We start from the raw sequence: 25,232 nt of genomic DNA, 5'->3' as shown, positions 1-25,232 counted from the left end.
TAAATATAATTTCTTATTAAAGGATCAGCTTACATTTTGAGATGACCTACTTTCAATTTTAAAGAGGAAAGTGGTCCACACACAGTTGTTCAATTTAAGAATAATTAAACTCTAATGTAAGCTATTTAGTGCACTGCTCAATAATTAGATGAATACTTGTTTATACATAAACAATGGGCATCTGAGAAATGGAATCATAGTTGAGTCTACTTCCTCTCCTCATCAGAGGGGAGACTGTGCATCGAGTTTGCAGAGCCACCTGGTGGAAAATGTTGTTACAGGAGAGATGGACTCCTGTGTGTTATATAATTTAATGAGAGCACACAGCATAACAGATCTTGTTATTGATCTGTTGTAGACCATGCCACTTAACAAGCATTTGATAAATAGCAATATTGACAGATAATATTGATTTTAAAGCTTTCAAATAGTCTCAGTAAATATTCCCGAACAGTGTTTTTCTTTTAAATAATACACATCTGAAATTTGCAGAAATACAGTGATAAACAAAAGGATATCAGTCCATCAAAACCTTTCTAAAAAAAAGATGCATTAAATTGTTGTTTTTTTGCACAGCTAACTGCTTGAAGCCGTGGAAAATTATGATGGCAGTTTGCTGTAAGATCAGAGAATATTAGACTATCGTATAAGAGCAGAATTTAGTCTTCTAGATATACTAGTATGAGTATTTTTGAGATATTTCTTTACACTGATTTCTTTAATCTGTCTGCTCACTGTGTGATTATTAAAAGTCACAAAATTTCTCTCAAAGTCTTTCACAACTAAAAGAAACGACACACACAGAAATCAAACAAATACTAAACTGAATTTGCTGGCTAACTTGTTCAGTTTGAGATGTTTGGAAATATCAGTGTGAGACAACCAAATGCAGTTATTCTGCACATTTATAGATTATTAATTTAGTTCCTTATTTGCTCTTTTTATTCACTAGACACTTGGTGAATTCAAGGTGTAAAATGTGTGTTTATATCAAAAGGCCATTTGTGTCATGTTTTGGCGACCTGATAAGCTTGTGCATCCGCTCCGGGTTCAGCGCAAGAGAAAGGTCACGCAGGACCGCTTGCTGAAGCTTACTCTGGCATTCAGCCTGTACTAAACGTACTGTTTATACTGCGTGATGGAGCCCCCTGTGGTGCATCGATCCCTCAATGGATCTCGTCCCGAGGGCTGCTCTCACAAACCCAGCAGCTCGCCAATCCATCCCAGTGCTTAGTGGTCCTGTTAGCAGACTCTTAATAACTGCTGATCTCAAAGGAGAAAGTAACGTGACCTTAATGAAGGGCATGTCCTTTTCAATGCACACCTAAAGAGGGCTTTTGGGTTATTCTGTTTTCATTGCAACAGTTTCCTGAACTGTGTTTGACTACGCAGCTATACTATATAAACAATACACTTTTATAATACAAGGTAGACCAGTACATTAAAACTAGCTTCATTATTTGCATCCATATACGTTCATTGCATCAAATAGCGCTCATGAATCTTATTTGGGTGCATTTGTATCCACCTCCAGGAAGTAAAACAAAAAGATGCTACCACATACAGTATGATCCTGTGCCTCATCTGTGTTGTCGAGTCCAGTTTGTTGCAGCAGGCTTCATTAGGCCACCTGAGCAGCAGCGCTTTCCTCTGAGAACCTGTCAGGTTATTCATAGCAGTGGCTCGGGTTGGGGTCTCGCAGGATGTCTCTCTTCACCTGCATTTTTACTGCAGCCTGGCAGCTCTCAGGGCTTCACCACAACCCAATTCCCTGTGAAATGATGTCTCTCCTAGACTGTCTCTCGGGAGTGGGCATGGTACATTTGGAGCTATTTTAAACACATTTTTCACGTTGCACCATGTTAGTGTAAATACTGTTATTGGACTATTAAATAAAAAAACTAAATTGAGATTCATACTGAGCTTATCTTTTTTGAGTTTTTAACTGGGATCTCAATATTGACTAACCCAACTCTGTCAGATCAGTGCTCAGTGTGGGCTGAATAAAAGCTCATATAAATGGCACTGTAAACATCTCTTTGAGCCCTGAGGTCATGACCAGAGGCGCTATATATCAGTTGTCACTGCTGCCATTTTACACTGAAACACTGTTGTCTTGGACCTCAGTTCCTGTATCTTATTCTAGGATGTGTGATTGTCTCATGTTATGTCATGTGGCTGATGAGTCGTTTGTTGAAGTGTCGTATAGAGCCTGGAGGTTAGTATGTTCCCTGAATGTGGCATGACTATTAACTCCAAATCCAGCTGGCATTTGTATCACACACATTAATTGAACCCGCTGCCCTCTGTATGGTCTGTGATGCAACAGATGCACCTGGAAAATAGTTGCAGGGACATGTAGCCTACTTGATCATTCACAGTGACATTAACAGAAAAAAATCTATTTATTTCAGAATCAGTAATGTGACAATATAATAAAATCCTGATTGGCAGTTAAATTTGATTAATAGAGCTTGCCCTAAATTGATGAGCAGACCCAGTAACAATGAAATTAGAAATGAAATTATCCTCCCATTAGTGAGATTAACTTGCCATAAGAGAAATAATTGCTCTCAGATGAAAAAGCGGTCTTACAAAATGGATTATGAAATTTGATTGACTGCAGTTGGTCACACATTTTAGAACCACAATTACTACTGGCAGATAGTCTCAGTGGCAACCTCCTGTAATTAATTGACTAATTATATGCCACTGATTCTACTTAACTCAGATATCCTAAAAAAATGTTGCAGTCCAGAGATTGGTTGCATGCTGAGTACCATTAAAACATGAAAGTGTGCTAATATTGATTGTTAATAGTGCCTAACCCCCCCTGACCCACCCCCCAAAAACCATTAAGCAGAGTCCTTGGCTGGCCCGGTGCTACTGATCAATGCCATGTTACATCCAAAAGGGAGAAATTCAAAATCAAAGCTGTCGCTATAGCAACGCCCCTGCCAGATTCCACCAATCAATGGAGTCCGTGGGGTTGCAAGATGCGCCAGGGAAAGGCCAGCGTCCTACATAAAGAGTGCGGGACAGGGAGCCGGGCGGCACACACGGGGCAACACACCTTTCCGCACACACACGCGGCCAAAGGCACAGCAGCAAGAAGAAGAGTCAGGAGAAGAGTGGCACAGAGTAAGGAAGAGAGGGGGGAAAGGACAAAGGAAGAGAGGCAGGGAATAACTGAGAAGATATGGCACGCTCATGTGAACAAGGGAGCCCTGCCTGGGTCTGTGTGGGCACCCTGCTCCTCTTAATCCACTTCCACTCAATTAGAGGAGGTAAGATGACAAATGGCATCAGTACTTTAAATTGTTTGCTTCTAAAGACTTATATCACTTGTGCTTCTTTTTTTTTTAATACCCTACATTGGAAGAGAAGCTGTATTGTTCTATTTCAGTCCAGCTTCCCCCATACTGTCGGTGGGTAGTAGGGCACAGCATGAATCCGTGGCTCACGCTCAGCCTCAGGGCAGGGGATGGCTATTTATCTATTCTACTCATCCTGTCCTCATCTATCTGTCTGCTGGATGCAGAGAAAGACAGGCAAGTCCATTTGCTGACTGGCTTTGTGCCGGCTCAGTAATACAGTACAAGCGCCGAGGAAAAGATTTTCTTACTCCTTAAAGAAGATCTGACTTTGACTGATTTTGACCAAAGCTATTGAAGGCCACATTCCTGTGCTGTCAGATTAAATTTCATCTGAAATTCCTCCTGAGTGCAGACTCATCTAATCCTATATTTAGTGACTGTGTATAAAATGTTTTATTTAATGTCTTCAGCTCTTCTCAGCTTAAATGGGAGAGACACTGAAACATTCTTTATTCCTTACTTTTTTGCCTACTTTGAATTGAATCTCTTGGATGTTTATTTTTCTTACAGAATCAGAAAAAAAGTAAATTATGTAACAAATAGTACTGTTTCCTCAGTTATAATGAATTAGGTGATTTTTCAATTTGCTACACTGTGCCAGAATCATTTGACAAAACACCCCCTACACACAAACACGCATGCCACCATGCTCAGCTGGCTCAGGGTGCTGGCTGGCTAATTGGAAAAAGGTTACTTTGAAGTGGGGGGCGCTTGATTGTGGTAGCGATATGAAGACTGTGAGACATTCCAGGGAGCCAAGTGTGCTCCCCCTGTGTCTCATTAAACACCCAGTAATAGGCCAACAAGGCTGCTGATGGCTGTGGCAGAGCAGTAGCTTGTCACGCTGAGTCTTTCATGTGCAATTCTCCAGTATGTGCCTCTTGTACTTACGCACAAGAGGGCCCATAGAAGCAGCCATCTGCAATGGCGCTGCAAACTCAGGATTCTTTTGTGTGCATCTGGTAACGGGGGTTTTCTTAGTCAGCCACCTGGCTTGTTGCTCTCTTTCTTGTTTAATTGAAACTGGAAGAATAGAAGAAAGTGTGCAAGTCTGCTTTTCCCCCTGACACATATAATCAGTTGTGGTTTTAGCCGAAAGAGCTAAGGAGTGTGTTTCCAGTTCTTGCTGTATCAAATATTATTTAAGTTGTTGCACATGAATTCTGCTCCTTCTCTTCTTCTTGGAAAGCACAGTCAGGAGTAGAAAATAAGAAAGAATGTTAGCTACTGTCTGAATTCAGAAGCTGATACTGTGGTCATGTGCAATTCCAAGGCAAATTTCTTTGGCATTAAAATATTGATGGTTGAGTTTCTGTGAAGTGCTGCCACGTTGCACTATGTCATCCACAGCTGCCCTGAAGCAGGAGGCAGCATTGGACAATGGGGCCACGGTGCTGAATCACTCCATGAGTTTGGTGCACCGTATGGAGACCCTGCTGGCCTTGGGGAACGGCAGTGATGTCACTCTCCGGGTGCAGACCATCAACACGGACGAGGTGAAGGTGATCCAGGCCCACAGCCTTGTTCTCACAATGCAGAGCGACGTGTTTGAGGAACTGCTACTCAGCCGCAATAACAGTGCTGTGGTTTTGAGGGAGACGCCCGACTGCGCGGCTGTCTTTGACAAGTTTGTCAGGTGAGGCTGACTGCGGGGTAATTTTTTATTTAGAGTTAATCAGGTTCAGTCATTCAAGAAACTGTGGAGCTATTTGTAGATGCTATTTTTCACAAGCGTAAAATTAAAGAGCTTCACTCACCATTTTGCTTCTCTCCTTTGGAGAGGTGAGATGCTCCATCTTGTGAAATATTCTAAAATTACATTTGCTGTTTGAGGCTCACAGTAGAAAAATCAAACAGTGTGGGTTTATTCAGTGACTCAGATGTTAGGAGGGAAAACAAGCTTCAAAGTACAGTGTAGTAAGCTTTACTGAAACATTGCTTCAACAATATGTATGTTAATTTCTTTAGATGACTATTCTGCCCTTTTTTTCTCTTGCAGGTATCTGTACTGCGGTGACATCTCCGTACGGCTCGATCAGGCCATTTCCCTTCATAAGCTTGCCAGCAAGTACCATGTGTGGGGCTTGCAACAGGGTCTGACCCAATATATGACCCAACATCTGTCTAGTGATTCGCCCACAGGCCATGTAGTTGGCTGGTACAACTATGCACTACAAAATGGGGACATGGCCCTGCGGGACAGCTGCCTGCAGTACCTGTCCTGGAACTTGTCTTCTGTGCTGCAGAGTGGAGAATGGGTCTCCATCAGTGAAGACCTGCTCCTCTCCTTGCTCCAGCGCTCTGATCTCATTCTGCAGAGTGAGCTGGAGCTCTTCGAGGCCCTGGAGGCCTGGATTAACCAGAACCAGCCTGTCAGTGCCACAGTGGAAAGCGCCCTAAAGGCTGTTCGATACGGCATGATCCCCCCTCAGCACCTCTTTCGTCTTCAGAAGCAATCGCCCCTCATGCAGAAGTATTACGAGTCTATCCGTGATCTACTCTATCTAGCTTTCCAATTTCACTCTGCCTCACCTATCCAACTGGCCAAGTACTTTGATGTCAACTGCAGTATTTTCACTCCCCGTAACTACCTGTCCTCCTCCTGGGGTTCCCCTTGGGTCATCAACAACCCCACCCGTGATGACCGCAGTTTCAGCTTTCAGACCCAGCTCGGGCCCAGCGGCCACGACTCTAGTAAGAGAGTGACCTGGAACGCCCTGTTCTCCCCTCGCTGGTTCCCTCTCACTGCCAGGTCGACCTACGCTGAGCTGGGTGCCATGCAGCCTACGCGTACAGATGGAGGTCGACCCCGCATCATTGTCACACCGGCCACTTCAAGCCCGGACTTTGCCGGTGTGAGTTTCCAGAAGACGGTGATTGTGATGGCAAGACAGCAAGGAAAGGTGGTGGTTCGCCACGTCTACAACTTCCACCAAAGCACGGAGGAGGCCGGGGATTTCCTTACAGATGCCGACCTGCAGCGCCGTGCATCTGAGTACCTTATTGAAAGCTCCCTCTATCTGCACATTATAATAAAACCTCTCTACCATACCCTCCTTGTTGCCAGGAAGTAAATACAGGAATTAGGTGTGGCCTCACCATTGGTCATCCACCCACACAATCACATGCACATATTCCAAAGTAAACTCATATCGCAGCACATGTACATGCGTCAGGTCTGTGACATCTCCATTGTTGAGTAGTTTGAGCATTTTGTTGTCTTCCAACTATTTAGTAAGGAGGCGTTTGGTACAATAAAGGACAGACAATTTAACGGCTCAGCGTTGATTATAACAGTCTTTCAGTATTTCACTCATACTAAGAGAAAAAACACTTCACTGTACTGTATTTGTTTGGGTATTTTATAGTTTTAGCAGTTTGTTCTTTGACTTTATTAAATCTATGGTTAAAGTTGTTTGCATAGGTAGCCTATTATATATGTTTTGCTTTGAAATAAAATATTATTCATTTTATGCATTTGGCTATTCAGCAGTAAAATATAGATTTTTAGCTCATGGTATCCATACACTTGTATCCTTGTTGTTTGCATACCAAAATGTGTGAATTAAAGTGCAATCCCATTGTCTGTGTTCCTCTGTATACTGTAGTTGAATTGCAAGACTTTTGGTATTTTGTTTTAGTTTCTTATTTATTGTTAGACACGCTTTTTATAAAGCGTTTATAGAAACTACACCAGTGTGTAATTTTCATCCTGAAATAATAATAAAAGATGATAACAAAACATGTCTGTGGTGGCGAAATTACTGTATGATCGTAGTGTAGTTTCGTGTTATTTATTCGTTTCAGTTTTTGTTGGAAAAGAATCTTTACAGAAAAAAAAATGCAAACTACACATCCCATGACGCTTAGCACGAGGCAGGAAATACGTCAATACGTCGTTGGATCTTCAGCTGTCAGACTTTGGCCATTGCCATCTAAAAGTGCAGGTTTTGTTAGCAAAGTAACGCGAACTCCACAACCCGCGTCGACTTTATTAAAAGTTGTGCATTCATCTACTGATCGATCTTTGAACGTGTGAGCTGGTGATTGAAGCGCTATAATTGCATGAAGACGAACCATTTAGTTTTAACCGCAGCTAGTTTTTGCACAAGCCTGAGCGGGTGTAACGTTAAGGCTTGATGCAGGGAGGGAGGGAGTAAAAAAAGTCTTTGTGCTTCCCTTCCCCCTCATCAAAGTAAAGGGGAAATGTCTCTGTCTAAAGGAGGTAAGTGATTTTTTTTTTATTCCACTCATTTTTTAAAACAGTCTTGCATATGTGTTAAAAAACGAGGTGCAGTTTGCTGAGGTAATTTTGCTTGCTACGTTTGAGAAACCTTGCCAGGTGGAAAGCTGCATGTATGAGAGGAGTTAAAAAAGCTAGCCAGCATGTCTTTGCTGCGTTCTATCATTAAGTCTGCAGACACCCTGGTGTCTGAAGGTATTCATCACAGACCTGCTGATAGTGTGCTAAATAGTTTTTATAGTTAATATTTCAGCTAAATGGTACACTCGCACGGCTTCGTTTTAGTTCCCGTCTTGTGGTTAGCTAACATTATTTTCCACGACAATAAAGGACTTTTGCCGAGCTGTAATTGTGAACCAACTGCATATCAGCGCGCTGGGATTAGTTTCGGTAACACCACAGGTGTTCAAGTGTTTTTCGGCCTCATGACTGATCGATTGTGTTGGGTCCTTTTGGATTGGCCAGTGTGTTAGCGCAAACATATTTTTAGCCCGCGTCTGTGAAAAATCTTGTTTTTTTTTTTTCCGTTCTGGAAATTCCTTATTTTTAAAACAAGGCGGCGATGCCAAGGAACCAGGGCGCTAAGCTTCCGCCAGTCAGTCTGCTATGTAATTACTGCACACTGTTGAATAAAACACACACAGCTTGGAAAAATCAAGGTCCTTCCTCTGCGTCACACACAACATGATGATGATGTCAATTTACATTTCAAGTTCACCGCTTGTGTTGTTACACAATCATACTAGCGTTACCATGGTCGGGAGTACACAGTGTGTCAGAGGGCTGTGTAGATTGGCTGGGTGCTGCTCAGGCAATCACAGCTTTTGGCCTACCATGGCATGTTTTGACTTGCAGCACCAATACCTAGTGCAGCCTCCCTTTGTTGACAGTTCACTGGCTGCAAACAGATACTCTATAGCTGCTACACAGGTTCTGTGCTGTAATTATTGTGCGCAACGGAGCAGGCATGAGATGTCTTTTGTGAGAGGGTTTGTTTTTCTGGCCACCATAAGGAGTTGTGCCTCCTTTCAAAGGGTGGAGTGGGCCTTGCAGTGCTGCTCATGGTATTGCTGAGGCATGTTTGGAGATAGGGTTCTCCCTCTCTGCAAGATAGGGTGGTGTGGAAGATTATCTGTGCATGAGTCATCCTTTTTTCTGTATATGGACCCACTCAGAGGCTGGATCTTCCTGATGGTGACTCGCCACATAGCTATTGACACTTTGATCCCATGCACAATCCAGAAATTTTTGTACACACTACGTATGTATTACTGCAAACACTGACTATTTTCCACTGAGCACCTTTGGTTTTTCGAAGAATTTGCTGCGTTTCCTGTAGAAGTGCACCAATTCACTGCTACTGCCTGTAGTAGTAATACTTTAATTAAGGGACCATGATCAGTACTTTATGCTTTAGGTTAATAAACCTTTCTCTGTATGAGGGACTGTCTGCAGTCTAGAGATTGCAGAATGCAGTTTGTGCCATCTTTTGGACATAAAACAAGATTTCAGTGCACACATTCATAGAAATGTTTAATTTCATGATAAACCACTCGCAGTGGCATGATTTGAAGTACAGGAAGCTCTGGGATTTCTACTCTGCACCACCCACTTCTCTCACTTACTTACTCAGATCCTTTCTGAGAAAATGGTATCTGTGCAGATGTATTTTTCCTGTGCAGCTGAGGCTGATGTCATGGCACTATTGTGTCCTATCAGGCTCAGTTTGAGGACCAGGCAGGCCGGTCCTGCAGCAGCAAGCTGCTGTGAAGCTGGCCTCAGTTGGCCCTAACGGGACAGCGAGCAGCTAGTGGAGGGAATTGAATCATATTTCCAAATGGTCCCTGACAGTTGTTGTGGTTTAAGCGGATGTGTCCAGTCTGGCTGACTGTGAATCATGTCCCATGGTCCCAGCTACAGGGATACACACCACACACTGCTACCTGAGAGGGGATGGTAGTTAAAGTCCAATAATACTTCACAGTAAATATTAGGGCTTCAACGATTACTCGACATAATTGGCAACCTCGACTATAAAAATTTGTCAATGTGAAATTTCAATGTCGACGCATCGTTACAAAGATGCCGATTAAGGGAAAGATAGCAATAATCTTCTCATTAAGAACAAAGTTTTAGGGGTTGAGAAGCTCCACAATGCAGCACTTCCTCTCGCTCTCATGAACACCGCTGCACAAATCTGTCCAAAACAATGCTGTCAACGTTAAAGACCCAGCTTTAAATAAGTTATTAGTAATGAGTAATGGTTTAAAGTAAATCAAGGAACATTTGGCTCGTGATGTAGCCTACAGAACATTCTCCACTAAGTTATAGCCTAAAAATTACAAGCACTTTTGAACAATAAACTACAGACGTAGTGTGAAAGGGGGCTGTTGCTTTACATAACATTGTTAGTGTACAATTGTTGTTGTAGTACTTGCTTTTAATTTGCTTTTATTTTATATAGTTCCAAAGCAAAAATCTTTGTTAAACAGTTAAAAGTTTTAAACTTTGTATAAATCAGTGACTTATAAGAGTAGCCTACGCTGTCTTGTCTTCTTCCCTGGTCCCCCCTGGCATTGATACTGGTGTTCATTCTGAATAGTAAACCTCGTTCACTTAATGGTAATGTTAGCTAGTTAGGCTTAAATGGTTTAATTAGGGTTTGGGTGTGACAAAAATAATCGTGACTAGTCGACTAATCATTATGAAATAATAATAATCATTAGCTGCTGCCCTAGTAAATATGTAACTCAGACTTGATTAAAACTATAATGTGCAGTGTTATAAACTGCAGAGTATAGCATCATATTGGTAGTTTTCATGAGGCAGCAGTATTATTAGACATCTCCGCTTAAAAACAGCTTTGGCGGTTCGGATGGTTTTGTATTACACCATCATATTCGTGTGCTACCCAATTTTTTGTTGCACAAACAAAACGGCTGTCTTATTTGTCAGGTTATCGGAAGGCTTTAAGTATTTTATCCCACACAGAGGAAACACAAAATCTATTTTTGACTGAGCATGTGTGAGTAAATCACACTTCAGTCTCACACCACATGAGACTGCTGTAGTCTGTCCAGCCACTGTGGGCCTATTTTAGGGCTGCAGCACAAAATGGACCTGTCTGACGTTACAGTGGTAGACCATAGAATCTAAACCCTTGGTAAAACTTCACTTCCCCTCCAGCCTGATCTACTGTAGCAAGGAGGGGTTTACACAATCATACTTCCGCTACACTGGAGTGGTGTGAGTCACTCAATGGCAAATACAAGCCCACAGTTTTAATCACAGTTAAAGTGAGTGTCGGGCGTAAACTCTAGTGAACCATTCAAAAGAACAGCTATCGGAAAGGAACAGAGCCTAAGATCCGGCTCCATTCAGTGAGCTGTAATTCCCATTTCTGGTTAAAATCATACCAATAAATTGTCACACTGCCAACTTTTGCTACCTTTTTATTAACAGCTGTTGCATTTGTTGGAAGTTAAGGTGACTTCCTTATGCATTAAGACAGTTTCTCTGAACTGTGGTAGAATAATTACACAGCCTGACCCCGAGCATGTGTGCAGCAGGACAAGAACCGGAAATAACCAGCCAGTTCTTAACTGTTTCTCATCATATCCCAGTGGGTGAAATTGTTGGCCAAGGCCTAGCACACACAGAGATTAAGGTCAAGAAAAGTGTTCTGTTTTTCCTGTCGGCCTTGCAACAAGAGCGAACACGCTGAACATGAGTGTCCATGCCGAGAAATGTTGAGTTGTTTTTCCTGTGTTGTTGCTCGCAGGCTGTGTCATTCTGGCAGGGACTCGCAGCCCCTTGTGGGAAGTCCCAGAGGCTGCTGGTAAACTATGTTTATGAATGGACTGTCAGTGATTTAACACAGAAAAGGTCCCAGAGCTGCAAAGTTTACCGCACCATGCTCCAGATATAAAAAAAAACTTGTAAAGGATCCTAGACATGAGGTTGGGGGGGGTCAAACAGAAAAAAACACACACTGATAGCTTTGATTTGATAGCACTGATTGTAAAAACACCCCCCTCTTCCACTCCCACCCCCTTTTCTCTATTTGAGTCATCATACCAGTGTCGATTAGTCATGTAGTCCACCTACTCTGTATTGCGGGACCACTGTTTTAAGTAGGCCTACACCTAATCTCCACTTAGATAACAGATCATTTTTTATAGCTTGTGTTAGACGCAACCTTGAAAACATCCCTTACTACCAGAATAGAATAAAATCCCCCTATCTATAGGCCCGATGCAAATATATGAAAACAAAGCAAAGTCCATTTAGTTTGCACTTAATGGTCTGTAATCCTACTAGCGTGTTATTGTTTCTAAAGCCACCTTTATTGATCACTGCATATCTATCACTGGGCTGAGATGGTAATGGTTGTCTTATTTCTTGTCTCTAAGGGAAGAAGAAGAACCCTGGGCTGAAGCTGGCCAAAGAAGTGTTTCTGCCGCCACAACCAGCAGCAGCAGCGTAAGGCTCCTTTTAAACTGGGGTATACTTCATGGGGTAGTGACGGAAGCCATTGCACCCTAAGAGGGTCTCCAAATTAGAGCCAGGCTGCTAAAATGGCTCTGCAAAAAGCCAATACTGGGCCAATACATTGTCCCATTATTGGCTTGTTGCAGAATTATCTGTATCGGGTGTATATGTTGGCCAGTAAGTAACACAGAAATGCCACAGATGTGTTTGAGGCGTTTTAGAAGCTGAGTCTAACAAAGAGCACTGACAAGTTTATTGTTTTCAACTGTAAAATGTTCTGCACTGTACTTATCTTGGCCACAAACGCTTATAAGGGGGGGAGAAATGATGGGATCCTAATCAGAAATGTTTTCTTGTGACGAAGTGACCAAAGATCTGGAGGCACACAGATTTTTAGAAGATATAATTCTGGGGCACAGCCTCTGCACTCCATTTAGAGCTCCACTGCTTGCTGCAATTGTTAATTACATGCACCAGAGTTATATGGTTTAAGAGAGTGAGTCCTCGAATGGATCACTTGAATTCATAATTGGTTTTAGCGCTGACTTTAATCAATGTTTGCTTCAGATGAATCTTATAAATTGCTCTAATAAACATTCCCAACTTCTCTTTATGAAAATTCCATTACTGAGCATTGTGGCATTAAAACTGATTAAAACTCTCACCACAGGCCACCTCGAGATCTTGACTCGAAGGCTTGCGTCACAATTGGAGATCAGGTAAAGTTGGCTCTGTATTCCTCTGAAACATGCTGTTTTGTTTTGTTTTTTTTGCTGAGCTGAATAAATGCATTACTTTTAATGTCTGCTTTCTCTGTCCAGAACTTTGTGGTGAAGGCAGATGACTTGGAGCAGATTGAAGAGCTGGGGAGGGGAGCGTATGGCGTGGTGGACAAGATGAAACATGTGCCCAGTGGTGTTATTATGGCTGTCAAGGTAGGCAGCTACTCGGGTTACATTTTTGGCATCTCTGTAAATGCACCGTGCTTTTAAAATAGAACCATTACTCATAGATGTATTCAGCAGATGAGCTCAGCTTGTAAACATTTGCACGGGATCTATCGGATATATGACATGTTATATAGAGGTGGGTAATAGGACACCATTTAAGCTATATCTGCCTGCTGATTACACCGACAGCCAGACGTGCACTGATGGCAATTTTCTGACCTGCCGATTCTGATTTTTCTTCTTTATTGGACAGCTTTCACAAACATTTTTGTAACTTTTAGATGATGAGAATTCTTTCTTTATTAGAACCCCATTTACACCAGTCAGTGTTGTTTAGTCTTCCTACGGTCTATTCAATAGTATGTTTGTAATACAACATTGACTATTTAATAACTTTAAAATTTTCTCATTAACTGCACCAGGTTACAGGATCTTCTCTCACATGGGTCAAACACATCACTCAGAATAAAAAAGTTCTCCAGGTTAGGCTGCTGGCTAGAGCTTTTTTGCACAAATAATTACTGATACTGAAATTAAATTGCAGTACAATACGGCTTACAGTTTCCCACAGAATACATTACCCTATCTGTGTTTCCCACAGAATGACAGGGTGCTGTCAATTTCTACTATGTTATTTTTCATTTCACAATTTTATTTCTGCGTTTTTGTATTTATTTTTTTACTACTCCACTCCCTTTAGTTCTCTTTTTTGCCCCCCACACTCACGCACCTGCAGCTCTGGTCTCTTACTGCACCGGCTTGCTCCACCTCTCTTTGTTTCTCTTCCCTTCATGCGTCTGCTCTGCTGACGTCCTCCCTCAGCAGTACGTTTTTAGAAAGTCGCTTCAAAAAAAGACACAGAACTCGTCTTTTGAATTTTTCCGCCCAAGTAAAGTCAATGCGCATGACGTAAATCATCGTGCAGCGCCGCATGTGTGTAAATTTACCTGGATAGAATTGGACATGTGAGACTGATCGGCCGGTAAGCGGTCATAGCCGATCAAGCTGAAAATCCATCTCTACTGGCAGCCCAATCTGTGATGTTTGTGTCCCCAGAGGATTCGTGCCACAGTCAACACTCTGGAGCAGAAGAGGCTTCTGATGGACCTGGACATTTCCATGAGGACGGTGGATTGCTTCTTCACTGTGACCTTCTATGGCGCCCTCTTCAGAGAGGTGAATAAAATACGACATTAATGACTGGCATGATCTCGGGCCTGAGTTGGTGTTGAGTGTGTGATCATGTCATTTCATATTTTTGGGTGACATCTTTTTTTCAGGGAGATGTTTGGATCTGTATGGAGCTGATGGACACGTCTCTGGATAAGTTCTATAAGAAGGTTATTGAGAAAGGCAAAGAAATCCCCGAAGACATCTTGGGCAAGATCACAGTAGCGGTACGTCCTGTCCCATTACACTATTATACTGAGTTATCAGTGTGCTTACATGTACAGTCCCTTCAAAGTATTGGAACGGTAAGGCAAATTCCTTTGTTTTTGTTGTTCACTGAAGACATTTGGGTTTTAGATCAAAAGATGAGTATGAGACAAGAGTTCAGAATTTCAGCTCTCATCTCCTGGTATTCACATCTAGATGTGTTAAACAACTCAGGACATACCACCCTGCATTAGACCACAGCATTCTTCAAGTGAGCAAAAGTAATGGAACAAATAAATAACATAGTAAATAACATTTAATATTTGGTGGCATAACCCTTGCTTGCAATAACTGCATCAAGCCTGCAACCCATCGACATCACCAAACTGTTGCATTCTTAATTTGTGATGCTATTCCAGGCTTTTACCACAGCTTCTTTCAGTTGTATGTTTCGGGGTGTTTCTCCCTTCAGTCCTCTCTTAAGGAGGTGAAATACATGCTCTATAGGGTTAAGGTCAGGTGATTGACTTGGCAAGTCTAAAACCTTCCACTTTTTCCCCTGATGAAGTCCTTTGTTTTGTTGGCAGTGTGCTTTGGCTCATTGTCCTTCGATGCATTTCTCTGTAAATTGGCAGACAAAATGTTTCTGTACACTTCTGAATTCATTCTGCTGCTACCATCATCAGTTACATCATCAATAAATATTAATGAGCCTGTTCCAGGAGCAGCCATGCACGCCCAAGCCATAACATCACCTCCACCAGGCTTCACAGAGGAGCTTGTATGCTTCGGATCATAAGCAGTTCCTTTCTTTCTCCACACTTTGGCCTTTCCTTCACTTTGGTTGAGATTCATCTTGGTCTCATCAGTCCATAAGATCGTGTTTCAGAACTTTTGCAGCTCTCTTTTTTGCAAATTTCAATCTGGCCTTCCGATTCTTCCTGCTGATGAGTGGTTTGCATCTTGTGGTGTGGCCTCATATTTCTGCTCTCTGAGTCTTCTTCCAACAGTGGATTGTGATACCTTCACCCTGCACTGTAGAGGTCGTTGGTGATGTCACTTACTGATGTTTTGGTGGTTTTATTCACAGCTCTCATGATATTTCTGTCATCAACTACTGTTGTTTTCCTTGGCCGACCTGTTCGACATCTGTTGCTCAGTACACCAGTAGTTTCTTTCTTTTTCAGGACTTTCCAAATTGTTATGCTTGCTTTGCCCAATGTTTGTCCAATGGCTCTGGTCGATTTTCCTTCTTTTCGCAGCTTGACAGTGGCTTGCTTTTCTCCCATAGACAGCTCTCTGGTCTTCATGTTGGTTTATCCTCTTTAACAGGAAATGCAGTCTTTATAGGTGCGAACCAAGGATGAAAACTTAGTCTAGTCCTGCAGAGCTATTTAGTGTTTGGACTATCAACCTAAAAGGCAACACCTGGGCAACAAGAAACATCTGTCAGTCACACGTTCCAATAGTTTTGCTCACTTGAAGAATGGGTGGGTTCAAACAAAGGGTGGTATGTCCTGAGATGTTTGACACATCTAGATGTGAATACCAGGAAATGAAAGCTGAAATTCTGAACTCTTGTCTCATACTCATCTTTTGATCTTAAACCCAAATGTCTTCAGTGAACAACAAAAACAAAGGAATTTGCCTGTTTCAATACTTTTGGAGGGGACTGTACATTAAAGGAACACTTCAACATTTAGGAAAAATGCACTTAATCACTTTGTGTCCAAGAGCAGGATGAGAAGAACCTCAATTTGTGGGGGGGTTAACTTGCAATGTTATCACATTGAAAAATTTGATATTGATAATTATCACAATGAATGTCAAATCATTAGTTCTTTTAAGTTTAAATTCAGATTTTTGCTCCTGAGTAAATGTTGAAGAACCCAGATGGTTAATTGTGGTTTTAAACTTTTCTTTACGGACAGAACATGACAAACACTTGATGCCAAACAGTGGATCACTTAACAAATCTGAGGTAGAACATTCATAACAATTATGATAAAATCTTTTTTTCAACAAATATGCATGAGTAAAATTAAGTAAAATATTTTTTTCAGTTCCTTTACCTCAACAAAATATATAAATAGGAAAAAATAAGTACTTATTCGTTTCTGATTCAAATGAATTAAATGAAACATTTATTGACAATTTGTTATGTTGTTATTGAGGAAAATTATATTCGATAATTGTCATTATTGTTTTATTGCCCGGTTAACATGTTGCAATTATTTCTTGGCGTCAGTAGGCGCTTTCATCCTGCCTTATTTTCCAGGAGGGTAGTGCCAATCTGCTGACATTGATCCACCTCTGAGCCCGCAATGTTGGTGGTAACAGAGCGAGAGCAATGTCTGTGTGAAAGCCATAGCCCGCATGCCTGTTGTGGGATTATGCCGCAGTTTTGCCTCATTTCCGCGTTTATTGCGGATGGCTGTATAAAAATGGCTAGTGACTTTCTAGATTCAGATGGATGCCTTATTTTTTAACTTCTCCCAAAACCAAAACTTGACATTCTTAACTTCTGTTTGTGCATGGATTAAAGTTGCAATGTGTGCATGTTTATACGTACATTGAGTTGCAGAGATATCTACTAAAGTTAGCATGCTAATGAGCAAGCCACGGCCTGTACTGTCTCAACCACTTTGTGGCTAGGACACAGGTTTGGGGAGTAACGATTACATGTAACGGCGTTTCGTAATCAGGATACAAAATAATGTAACCGTATTCCGTTACAGAAAAAAGACATAATCAGATTTCAGGTACATTTTGTAAAAACGGGAATTACACATAGGGATTACTTTAAGCACAATTTATTTCCCATGAAACGGAAAGCGGTGTGCTATTTGTGTTTTCTGTAAAAACACAAAGCTAGGGAGGAATTTGTCACAGATATTGATTGGCGTGTAGCCAGTAGTTGAATGTGGTTACACCCCCGCCCATTCATGCAGACTCCTGCTGCCGGACCCGGCACAGCCTTGGAGACCGACAGAGGCCAGTCTGACCACTGGGAATACAGTATGAAGGGGATTTTCTTGCCGGTTTGGCTGTTGTCGCCCCAGTGCTGAGTCAACGAACGTTAATGTGACTGTGTTCTGTCCTGCTCATGGTAAGCTGCTGAGTGCGGTTTCCTCGCCCGCTAGCCCGGTGCCACTCCCTGCAATCATTCATACAATTCCTGGCCGGAGAACCTGCAGTGCTTAAGTAAAGGTGTAAACCTAAACACGCACTCCGGTGCTCCGACTTCCCAGTATGGGCAGAGTGAGCCAATTTGACCAGTAGCTGCAGGCTAACTGAGCTAATTCGGTAATGGCAGCTAGTTAGCAGCAGTTAGCTGACTTGTTACAGCAACAAGTAACGCGGTCCCGTCCATCAGAGAACTCCGCAGAGCAGCCTGGGAACATCAGAGAGAATACCAGATAATATTTTCCATCCAATGTGATCCAGTTACAGCAGTGCCCGTCCCCAGAAACACTATTTTTCAGCAGCTTCATAAAAATTAAGAAAGCTTTTCATTGGTCACTAAATCATTGCAGGCCCCTCAGTGCAGGAGGATTCATCAACATTTTAAAATAGTTTTTCAGGAAATGACGCGCTCTAAAATATCATCAAGAATACATACAAAACAACATAGTTTGTCATTGATTGGACAGATCCTGCCATATGACAGGCCCAGTGCAAGGTATAGCCTAACATATAAAAACATTTAAACATCGATTTTGATTTCATGGGAATGGGATATTTTATATGTAGGTAGGCCTAGGTAGATTTATTATGTCACAATACAATAGGTTATGGAGTGAAATTGAGTTTGTAACTCCCCTCTGCTACAGCATGCTGAAGATGAATTATAGTTTAAAAGTCTGATAGCTTGGGGGGAAAAAGCTGCTCTGCAGCCTGGTGGTGCAGGAGCTGAAACTTTTATGTTTCTTCCCGGAATGCAGCAGGGTGAACAGGCTGTGGATTCTGAGCAGTTTTAATCACCCGCTGTATATAATTGTATGTTCCTGAAAAAACCCACCGAGCAGACAACGCATCTTTAATACACTGTTGTCTTATTTACATATTTGGTATTGAAGTAATCCAAATGTAAATAAAAGTAATCAGGTTGCATTACGTTTATTTTGTAGTACTTGGATTACGTTACTGATCACGTTTTTTAACAAGTAATTAGTAATTGTACTGGTTTGCATTTTTAAAGTAATCCTTCCAACCCTGCTGGAAGATGTGTGCAAGCGGCGAGTTTGCTTCGTTACAGTTGGTTCTCTTAGCATTTATATAATAAATAAACTCACAAATTGTCAAGAGAGGTAATATTGTTACAAACAGAAAATACAACCGTACCTACACTCTCTGAATTTAAGTTTCTCTTTTGTCACTAAACTAATTGACTTGTTGATCGTAAAACACACTTCATTCATACTCAACAGAAACAAACCAAACTGTTGTGGTTAGTCTTTCCACTGTTCCAACAAAGACCATCTCTGGTTTGGTTGTAATATTTCTCAAATATAATTCTCATCTGCTGAATTTACCCTTTTATTTTATCTCTTCACTCCACAGATTGTCAAGGCATTAGAGCATCTGCACAGTAACCTGTCAGTGATACACAGAGGTAATCAAAAGATCTGTGTATACTGTTTTCAGTTTCCTGCCTGTTTGTTTCCTCATTGTTGGTTTGCTTTGTCCTCTTTGCTTCATTTTCCTCAACAATGTCCCTCTACAGATGTGAAGCCCTCCAATGTTCTGATCAACACCGAGGGCCAAGTGAAAATGTGTGACTTTGGCATCAGTGGCCACCTGGTGGACTCCGTGGCCAAAACAATAGATGCAGGCTGCAAGCCCTACATGGCGGTGAGTTGGGACCGGAGAAGAGAATCCTGGTACCGGCTAGCTGAGATTTAAGATTCTTTTTGAGATTCACTGAAGGATTGCCTGTGTCTGAGGTCCACCAGGCCCTCATCAGTTTAAAGCTAGAAATCCCCAGGCCAGGAACCCCTCACATTATTTTATATCCTCTCTCGCCAACAGATTTATTCTCATGTCTGACTGAAACAGCTTTTTATCAGTTTGCATTAATTATTATGTCTGTTTGTGAACAGTAAAGCCAACATTCATTCTAAAATATACATTACTAGTATAGTTTCAAATTATTGTTCAAGTTATTATGTTTTCAGATAGTGGTGGTACTTAATCGGTTTCTAATAATTTCCATTCCAGCCTGAGCGGATCAACCCTGACCTCAGCCAGAAAGGCTACAGTGTCAAGTCAGACATATGGAGTCTTGGTATCACGATGGTGAGTTGGGTTGGATATTAAAATGTGGCTCTTTGTTCTACACAGTTGGGATAATGCTACTGTTCTTTTATTGAGATTAAATGTGGCTCACAACTAAGTTTTCCTTCTAGATAAGAAATGACTCATTGTGTATTCACTGTCCTACTGTCTACTGTGAGCTCATTTCAGATATTATTAACACTGATGGCAAACATGAAAATGTAAATGGCTAATAGTTAGCTTTGTCTGATGTAATCACTTTTTCTACTATATATTGTTATTATTATGATAATAAAATAATGAACTCAAATTTTTATTGAAGTTTCTTGACAAGGCTTCAAAGTGCGTTACAAGGAATAAGAATCAGTGAAACTTGAGCTTCCTCCATTCTGTCGATCTCAGCTTCAACTGTGATGAGCACCTTGTTTTGTTTGACATTCATAATACTCCAGTAATATACGACTCTCTGTCAGTCTGCTCTCCTTAAAAAAGTATATTTTGTCTGATGGTACACTTGGCATTTACTAAACAGTGTCAAAGGAGATGCCATTAAAGGTAATTTCCAAGCACAACCCAGTACTAATGCTGAGTTATGGTGGCCTTAGACACTGTGTGATACCTGCGCCATGTGGATGGCAGATAATTAGTAGTCCGTGCTGCCATTAGTTATTATACAACAAGGCTGAGATTGACAGAATGTATATTTATTAATTTTACCTTTATGGTGTTCTGGAAAGTGAGTCTTCTGAAATCAAATGATTCAACCAGGATGTGTTAAAGAATCTGATTCGATGTCTTTGCTTCTATTTGCTTTGACACTTTTGAATCTAGAGAAAACTGCGAAAGCTCTGAATTCCCCAAAAATTCAAATACAATTTGGCATGAAATGTTCAATAGTACAGAATTCAAGCTCATTGTAGACCTTTTTTAGAGAAGAGAAAAGGATTTCTGAATTGTGGGAATAGTTTGCAGATTGTATCGTAACATGCCGTCATGGACGTAAGCTCAAACATCAACCTTTCTCTGTGTCCTAGATCGAGCTGGCCATTTTGAAATTCCCCTACGAGTCATGGGGCACCCCGTTCCAGCAGCTCAAGCAGGTGGTGGACGAGCCGTCTCCACAGTTGCCGGCCGACCGTTTCTCCTCAGAGTTTGTAGACTTCATCTCCCAGTGGTGAGTCTCGCATTCAATGACAAATGTGTAGACTTTGCTCAACATTCCCCGTCCTGTAAAAGAAAGGGCCAGCAGGGGTCAGTGTTTGATCTTTGTTTACTGAGAGAGGTGGCACAAGCGCAGTATCTGTGGAGCTCCAACTTGACTTGAGATGATGTTTATGTTGCGTGACTATTTATAGATGTGGTCTTATATTATTTAATAACTCAATAAAATGTTGGTATGTGCTTTTTTTTCTCACTTTTGCATTTATCTTTTATTTTACAGCTTAAGAAAGAAGCCAAATGAGAGACCAGCTTATACAGAATTAATGGTTAGTAGTTTGTATTCTCTTTCCAAGAAACACTAACAAATATTTTTGTGCTACTTTATCTACTTTGCCACTATCAACAATCCCTGCTGTAATATCAGTGTGCTCTGGCCAGCCTTAACCCATCAAGACTGATGATTATGTGTATTTCACAGTAAAAAAAAACAGATCGGCATCCTTTTATAAATAGTAGTTTGTCATTAAATAACGTATTTCTAACCCTGTTTTTTTTTTTTCTCTCCTTCTTTTTGCCGCAGCAACATCCGTTTTTCACCCTGCATGACTCCAAAGAGACAGACGTGGCCAGTTTTGTCAAGGTCATCCTGGATGACTGATGGCCTCCCTCTGGGCACCACCCCGTCAGGGTAGGCGGGACCTCTCCGCAAAACAAACCAATGGCCTACCTTTTTTTTTCTTTTTTTTTTTTTATAAGTTCACTGGAATGACAGACTCTCATGCACCCCCACACACAACAGGGGGGTGACCCAAAGACTGACAACAGCCCAGCAGCACTGGAGTGGGAGAGTGGTTGTAATATGAACTTGTGGGGTCAAAAACCAACTGGAGAGGTTTAATTCACTCCATGCTTCCTGTGTGTGCGCAGTTATTCAACATGGCAAAATATGAACTGAACCGGATTTGCTGTTTTTTGTCTTGTTCTTTTAAAAAAAAATGTTGTTGCCCCACTGCCCCTTTTATCTCTCTCTTCAGAGAGCGGACAGAGCCAGCCATTATTTCTTTGTGACATATATTGTATGATTACTTTGAATTTCATCTGCAAAACCAACAGTTAATGTGTATGTTGTTGTGTATTGAAAGCTATATTTGCATATGTGTTAGTTTACTCATTATACAGAGTTTTGATACTGTGTATTGTCGACAAGTGTGAATTTTACCGGACTAGGGCCTTATTTGTCAGATCACATCAGGTGAACAGTTTGACCTGGTTCTGTCCTGAGGCAAGTGGTCAGTGCAGGGCTGCTGCTGTTGTTGCAGGCCATGGGAGGCTCCAGAGCTAAGACAAAACATGCAAGAAATATCAAAAGGACACATTTTGGATGGAAGGAGATGCAAGTCATTCCTAGATCTTGTGGTGGTGTGAGGCAAGAATGGAAAGTGTCCAGTTTCATCTGAACCGAAATTGATCCGAGCTGTAGCCCTTCATGAAGTGACCCCTCCGTACTCTTCTTTCTCGGGTATTAACGAGCTGGTTTCAGTGCTGCCATTGTTACTACCTTAAAAGTTTTCAGGGGTTGCCTCATCAAGCTCACAGCTTTATCTTTCTGTGTGCCATGTTGCAAGTTGTTCTCATAAACTCCTGCATTAATTGTGTTTCTCTCTCTCTCTCTCTCTCTCTCTCTCTCTCTCTCTCTCTCTCTCTCTCTCTCTCTCTCTCTCTCTCTCTCTCTCTCTCTCTCTCTCTCTCTCTCTCTCTCTCTCTCTCTCTCTCTCTCTCTCTCTCTCTCTCTCTCTCTCTCTCTCTCTCTCTCTGTCTTCTACATTATGATTTTCTTTTGGCTGCATTTAAATGTATTTTTTTTCTCCCTTGGTCTACTTTTCTCAATTTTGGAGTCAGCATAGTCTTTTCATACGAGGCACTTGTGTTTATTTTTTTCCCCCCCAGAGACCTTTATTATGCATTACACAGACAGTATGTTACAGAAATAATTTATGTGTTGAAGATGTAAATACTATCTCCTCCTTTTTTAATGTAACATGGCACTGTCCTAACCTGGCAATGCTGATGAGTGGTAGAGTGGTTGGCAATAGTTAGTTTTATTGCAGTGTGACACACAAACAGACACTCGTACTCACAGTGCCAGCTGACTATCATTCACCTACTTTGAAGTGATGTGCTGTCAGGCTCCACCGCTCAGGTTTCTGTGCTGTCCTTCATGCGGAGACGGCCCCATTTATTTTTCCCTAGGTCGTACTCTACTTGAGTGCTGGGCAGAGAGCCTCTTTTTCAGTCCATGGTGGGCAGCCATCAATTCTTCTGTCTGACCATACTATGCAGAGCCCCTTTGCCTTGGACACACAGCAGGAGGCCCTTGCCATGTGGCAGTTTCCCCACTCCAAGTGTTCAGAGACTGTGACGATAATGGTGGTGGTGGTGGTGGTGTTGATGGCGATGATGATAGTGATGATGACTGCCATGCTGTGTTTGTGGCTCATCGCCCCTCTGGTTAACACTGTAGTGCAACCTTTATCAAAAGTCAGCGGGTTAGGAGTATTTATGATTGTGAAAAATAAGGGAAAGCTAGCAACACCACAAAGAAGCTGCTGATATATATATTTTTTTTCCTTACATTTTTTTAGTCTGCCTTCTTTGGATGGCCATTCCCTTGGTGTGTAAAAGGAAGTATTTACGCTGATCACAATGAGAACGGAACACTTTCTCTACCTCTTACTCCTTCACTCTATTTGCCACCTTTTGGGTGGAACTGACAAACTTGAACTATGGAAAGACAAAAAAATAAAGGCTTTATTGTTCAGTATGTCCGTTTTATTTCCTCTCATGGCTGCTGCAGGTTTAGAACAACACTGTTCAAGTTTAAAGCATATAGCTGCCATGACCACAACCAACAATTAATTGTACAATTAATCAAACATTGGCACACACTTAGTTTCAATCCCATATACATCATTCTGCTACTGAATATCTGTACCAAATTTTGTCACAATCTATACAGTAGATGTTGACACTTTTCAGTGGATAAGTGAAAACAATTAATATGTTTATCAAATGTCATGGCAATTTATCTAATAGTTTGCAAAACATTTAAACCTTTTTTCTGTTGTTGTTGATTTGGTGGTCATTTTGGCTGTTTTGCAGCTTGTGGCATGAATTTTTGCAGGAATGCTTCTTTTTAGCAATTGTTTTTGAATTACAGTGTCTTTTACTCTCAAATGTCATTTATACTCTATGCATTTTGTACCCTCTGGACACCTTTTGTGGCAAAAATGTACATGAACAAAAAAACTGCTGTTAAATCATCATACATAAAATACTTTTTTTTTTTTTTGCCTTTTTTCATGAATCACTTAAACTTATTTCCAGCTTAAATATACCAAATATTAACATTTATAAGGTTTTAACCCTTTAAATGCCAGTTGAATTATTTGAAAGAATAGCAAAATACTCTTGACACCTTCATGGCAAAAAAATGCCTCCTTGACTTCCATTGTAACCACACTTTAATCTCACTGTGATTACATTATAAAACCATGCATTCTATAATGTAAGCATTTCATTTAGAAGGAAAATAGTTATATTTGACATTTTTTACTGTGTTCTACCAGATTCAACCTTTTTCCCATTGTAGGCCAATGCATGAAATTCTTTTATTTTTGCCAGATATATTATGGAGCAATGTGACCACCACGGGGCTGTGTGTGTGTGTGTGTGTGTGTGTGTGTGTGTGAATCTGTAAGCACGCACTGATCATTTCATAGGTGAAAAGACAAAAAATACTAATGCAATCAAATAAATTTTGCTGGTTATCTTTGACACATCCAATACTAATATAATTACCACCAAAGCCCCATTCCACTACTATTTATTCTATGCAAAATAATATTTTTTTTTGTTGTTGCAATAAATAATGAAATAATTCAGATAAATAAATTGGCATTTAAAGCGTTAAAATCCTAAATTACTAAATGTTTGGTAGTTTTTAGCAGGGTAGAAGTTGTTTAAGTGAATTATGGGGGGGGGGGAGCACAAAAATGTTGATGTATAATGATTTTATAGCAGTTTATTTGTGGGTGTGCATTTTTGCCACAAAGGTGTCCAAAGGGTGCAAAATTTGAGGAGGGCATAAACCAAAAGAAGGTCAACCTTATGGTGGGACTAGGGGAAACTCCACCTGGGAATCACATCATCTGGGGAACATGACTTTATTTACAAACATTGGTTGCAATCCAATAGACCAAAGTGGTGGACCCACTGATCGACATCGCCAAGGCTAGAGCCACAGCACCAGTAGTCCGTTACCATGGTGGTTCAATGGTAATAAACATGTCTGCCAAA

At 41.1% G+C, this 25,232-nt stretch overlaps 2 protein-coding genes across 2 annotated transcripts; both read left to right on the top strand.

Annotated features, from left to right (window-relative positions):
- Positions 1-3,014: 3,014 nt before the first annotated feature.
- Positions 3,015-7,103, top strand: btbd17b (BTB (POZ) domain containing 17b). Its single transcript, XM_038701760.1, has 3 exons — positions 3,015-3,287; positions 4,728-5,013; positions 5,377-7,103. Exons 1-3 carry the CDS (start codon positions 3,200-3,202, stop codon positions 6,449-6,451), a joined length of 1,449 nt encoding a protein of 482 aa, XP_038557688.1. The 5' UTR covers positions 3,015-3,199; the 3' UTR covers positions 6,452-7,103.
- A 182-nt stretch (positions 7,104-7,285) lies between these two features.
- Positions 7,286-23,697, top strand: LOC119890456 (dual specificity mitogen-activated protein kinase kinase 6-like). The gene is made up of 12 exons (XM_038701749.1): positions 7,286-7,602; positions 12,033-12,102; positions 12,782-12,830; positions 12,933-13,046; positions 14,118-14,237; positions 14,342-14,458; positions 19,002-19,053; positions 19,165-19,292; positions 19,659-19,736; positions 20,750-20,889; positions 21,157-21,202; positions 21,457-23,697. The coding sequence occupies exons 1-12, from the start codon at positions 7,584-7,586 to the stop codon at positions 21,532-21,534; spliced, it is 1,011 nt and encodes a 336-aa protein (XP_038557677.1). The 5' UTR covers positions 7,286-7,583; the 3' UTR covers positions 21,535-23,697.
- The last annotated feature ends 1,535 nt before the right edge of the window (positions 23,698-25,232 follow it).

Source organism: Micropterus salmoides, unplaced genomic scaffold (genome assembly GCF_014851395.1).
Source record: "Micropterus salmoides isolate LMB-PRFRI ecotype aquatic unplaced genomic scaffold, ASM1485139v1 Ms_hic_scaffold_10, whole genome shotgun sequence".
NCBI lineage: Eukaryota > Metazoa > Chordata > Actinopteri > Centrarchiformes > Centrarchidae > Micropterus > Micropterus salmoides.
Note: the sequence above shows the minus strand (reverse complement) of the source record. Positions and strands in the feature narration are given on the sequence as shown.

Bases quoted from the DNA above. Each gene is read 5' to 3' on its own strand.
- btbd17b (XM_038701760.1), top strand. From the start codon at position 3,200: ATGGCACGCTCATGTGAACAAGGGAGCCCTGCCTGGGTCTGTGTGGGC. The intron at 3,288-4,727 runs GTAAGATGACAA...TGTCATCCACAG, and splicing joins CTTCCACTCAATTAGAGGAG to CTGCCCTGAAGCAGGAGGCA. The intron at 5,014-5,376 runs GTGAGGCTGACT...TTTCTCTTGCAG, and splicing joins GTCTTTGACAAGTTTGTCAG to GTATCTGTACTGCGGTGACA.
- LOC119890456 (XM_038701749.1), top strand. The intron at 12,103-12,781 runs GTAAGGCTCCTT...CTCTCACCACAG, and splicing joins CCACAACCAGCAGCAGCAGC to GCCACCTCGAGATCTTGACT. The intron at 12,831-12,932 runs GTAAAGTTGGCT...TTCTCTGTCCAG, and splicing joins GCGTCACAATTGGAGATCAG to AACTTTGTGGTGAAGGCAGA.